Here is a 4,050-nt window from a genome sequence, read left to right as displayed (position 1 = left end):
TAGTTATTTTAGCACAGAGATACCAGGTGTCCAAAACCAGCCAGAAGGTCTCTAATCCAAGCTGACAAAGGCAGCAATATTGGAAGTAGCCCAACACTCTGTTTGATTTTCACTAGTTCCAGCAGAAAGCAACCTGGGGAAAAATAATTCTGAGTTAGTAGTAACCAGGTCCTTTTACTGTAGCCCTGCTTCCTGTTGCTTCTTCTAGTAATGACTTAAGGTCACTCTAATTTTCCATTTTGGAAGCACCAGTGATGTATCTGCAAGTCATAGACCCACTGATACTTTCACATTGTGTTTGCAGACTCATCTTTAATCTCCCTCAATGACTTGCTTATAAAAACTTCTTTTCATTCTTTGTTGCTTTGATGATGAGTCTAACCTTTTAAAATATTTTGTTATTGATAATATTTATTGTTAGTAGTTCGTTAGCATGTAACCTTCCAAATCAGTTCTTTCCCTTTTTAACTTCAGAAATACCTCAGAAACCAGTCTTCTCGGATATGTCAATTGACCCAAGAAAGAAAGCCATCCTGAAAAAAATTGAATTTTTCTAGATGTTTCAGTTTCAGACAAATCTCTCAAATGTGAGTTTGACCTCATATATTTTTCTGTCACTCTTCATGATTATTACATTTGCTCAAATCATTCTACGATTTGCTTTCTCTGTGTTTTCTTCCTAGAATTGGTGCCATGGCAACCGAGCCTCTGTGATGTTGACAATGAGTTCACTGCAGTTCTTGTTCCTCTTGATCTGTCCATGGGTAGCAGAGCTTATATGGTGAAGCTCTAGGGGTATGAAAACTGTGTCCAGTTTGGATAATCCAGGACATTCTAAACTTTAGTCAAATAGGACATTTTTCTGCTGAAGAGAAATTGTCCTTTGGGCCTGAAAATCATGGCTTAAGATAGGAATACCCAAGGAAAATGAGGTGCTGATTGTTTCTGGATTCAAACTCTGGGAAAAAATCAGCACTGGGCTTGAATGTCATTGTCAGGAAGTGGTGTATCCTGGCAAATTGTACCGTCCCAGGCACTCTTTGTTCCAGGCAGGATATTGTGGAAGGTATGGCAGCTAAGCCCCAAGGGCTATGTTGAACCAGTTTCAGCTTTGGGCAATATAGCCCAGGATGCCAGGTCCCTCTCTTTGCACAGCCTTCCCCAGGCCATACATAAAGACTCTTAGTGTTGCTGTGTTCCTTGTGAATTTGGGCAGAAGAGAGAAGTGGCCAAATACATATACTTATCACTTTATACTTGACTTTAGATCGATGATATCCAAACTGTTGGAAATGAGATAGGTAGTGCTTAATTTCACCATTCTGCTTCTTTTGTTCTCACTAAACATGCCCTGTACATTGAATAATGAATTTTCAAATGAAAGCGAATTTAACTAATTTAATTCTGAGAATTTTCTGGCCTTTTGAGAGTCTCCCAAGCAACTTTGATATGACTGTTAATCTCAGACAAGAGGTGGCATCCCTGACTCAGAAGAAGTTGGGCAGAAATAGAATTTTTTTTTACAATACATTTTTAAATATCAGCTTTATTTTTTCCTCATTGATACAGAACATAGCTTACTATAACATCAAGTCTTAGTGGGGAAAAAAAAGAAAATCAGAAAGCAAAACCAGCCCCAAACAAAGATAACACACAACCATGACATAATTTGGCAACAGTCTAGGCTTAGAAATTTAAGAAGCTTGGAAGAGGAATAAAATATTCCTCTTTTGTTAGCTGTGTCCTTGGACTTAAAAGACTATTTGGTATAAAGACTTTTTGTTATAAGCTGATGGTTGTACTATTTAAGAGTACAGGGAGATACAAAGAGGAGCCTAGTTCATCAAGAGAGACACATTACTGATTAAGAGAGAAGAGCTCATGTACACTTGGCAAGACCAAGAAGTTTTTGTCTGTAAACTGTGTTTATATGATGGCTAATGACATATACTTATTCCTTTCATTCATAAATATAGAGGCAGAGCTATTATGGCCTCATCTACTCTTGTACAACTCATACATTGTGGACATTAGAATAAGTGTGCAGAATGATAAATGTGCTCCGGTTGAGGAAGCCTTCTACTGAGCCATGGCTGTACCAGATCTGCAGCCTGCACTTGTGCCCAACAAAGCTTCCAGAAAGTTCTGTCGGTGCTTGAAAGGCACAAAGGAAAGAGAACCTTTCCTCACTGTTTCCCTCCTCTTTAAGGAATGGAGTTCTTACAAAATACAAGGTGACAGGTAAAAAACAGATCTATGTTTCTATCCTGCTCTTTGTCGTATTGTTTCTAGAAGACTGGTAAACTCTTGCCTTTCTTAGAGAAATGAGCATCCTATAGGTATGCAACTTAAAAATTCAAGCGTTTACAAGTTTTCTGGCATGAGGTCTTTTGAAAGGTTATAAAATATATACTTAGATGCTTGACTCCAGGGGTTTTAAGACAGAAGGGTTTAATAAAAAAAAATAAGTATACTATATTAATGATCTGAGTGTGAGCAATAGCAAGGCTACAATAGTTAGAAATTATCAAGAGAAACAAGAGGAACTAGATACTTTTGTGGAGGATAAAGAATCTCAATGTATGTGGAACATTAAGAAAAAGGAATTAATGAAGTAGTTACTTTTAAATCTTTCATTTTGAGGCATGTGGGTCCAATTTATTATTGTCTAGTTTCACAGTATGTATTTGCCAGTTTGTGACCTGTGTAAGGGCTTCCCATTTTGGCTTTAGAAATCTGAGGAAACGAAGGGAAAACATTCCTTTCTGCCTGTCCTTATTACTTCATCTTCTGCTAAGCCTTATCCGTTGTATATGACTACATCTACCAACATCTATCATCAAAATCTATGCCAGAGCTATGATTAATCCACCTATAACTGATGAGTGTTTTCTGGTTGTATTTCTCAAGGCAAATGTTTCTGATATATAATACCATATATTAAAAGCCATATAAATAGAAAGATGGGGAAACAAAACCACAGACTATGTAAGTGATAGAAGAGTTTGTGCAGCACTAGAAGCAAAACAGAAGTTCACCTCAGTCAGAGGTGTGGGGGTAATTTCTCTTGCTGAGGCTCAGGTTTCCCTTTGATGGGTCTCTAATGGTTCATCTAAGTTCAAGTGGGGGAGTATCTTTCTTCTTTTAACCAAACATGCCCAGGTAGAGCTGCTTCTCTTTCCCATGGTAGCTGCTGAGTTCCAACTGTGTCCGCTGAAGGTACCTCCGGACGTTGGCGTCTTTTGGCTTCCTATTGACAGCAGCCATGAGGTAGTGCCGGGCCTGGTCATAGTCCTGCAGGCGGAAAAAGGCCACTCCAGCCCGATGCAAGGCCTTGGCATTATCAGGCTGCCGCTCCAGGACTTTCTGGCTGTATTCTTTCACCCGTTCATAGTTTACTGGTTCCATCTGAAGGAGACAGGCAGCCAGGTTGTTGTAGCAATCTGTCTGGGTGGTGTGAAGTAGGTTTTCTTGTTCAGGTGTGAGGGCCGGGCCCTGAGGTCCCAGATTAGGTATCGGGGAGGGCAGACTTGGATTCAGACCCCACAGCTGCAGCAGAGCTCGATGGTACCCACTTACAGCATCCTGGTACTTCCCTTCCCAGTAACACTGGTTCCCTTTCTCCTTGTACAGCTGAGCCTCCTGCAGGCGTTTCTCCATAACTCTGTCGCCCAGTGCTCTTGAGGAACTGGGACGTGAAAGAACAACCGAAGCTCTAGGAATAGGAGCGAAGCAACGAATTTTGGCAGCTGACTTAAAAAAGCAAGGATATTCTCCTTCTCCAGGAGGCCTCTCAGGGAATGACTGCTTGATTCTACTACAGCCCCTTCCTTTCTTCTCTGCAGTTACTTTTTAATCTCTGGAAGTGCAAGCATCTGATCAGGAAGTAGATGTGGGAACAGCAAAGCCTGAGATTAATTGATTTCTCAAAGCGGCGACTCCCGGGTGAGAAAAAACCATGAAAACTATAACGCAGTAACTAAGGAATCGTGGCCGGCGTCTCGAAATAAAATTTTAATAGGCCTGGAAGCAGGCACCTGGCAGTGGCTC

The 4,050-nt window shown here is 40.6% G+C and overlaps 1 protein-coding gene across 1 annotated transcript; it reads right to left on the bottom strand.

Moving 5' to 3' along the window:
* Nucleotides 1-2,092: 2,092 nt before the first annotated feature.
* On the bottom strand, nucleotides 2,093-3,660 carry LOC138989545 (tetratricopeptide repeat protein 9C-like). Its single transcript, XM_070378539.1, has one exon. The coding sequence runs from the start codon at nucleotides 3,658-3,660 to the stop codon at nucleotides 3,145-3,147; it is 516 nt and encodes a 171-aa protein (XP_070234640.1). The 3' UTR covers nucleotides 2,093-3,144.
* Nucleotides 3,661-4,050: the final 390 nt, after the last annotated feature.

The sequence above is a fragment of the Bos mutus genome, chromosome 10, assembly GCF_027580195.1.
Source record: "Bos mutus isolate GX-2022 chromosome 10, NWIPB_WYAK_1.1, whole genome shotgun sequence".
Classification (NCBI taxonomy): Eukaryota; Metazoa; Chordata; class Mammalia; order Artiodactyla; family Bovidae; genus Bos; species Bos mutus.
The sequence above is the reverse complement of the archived record's forward strand: the minus strand, read 5'-3'. Positions and strand labels throughout refer to the sequence as shown.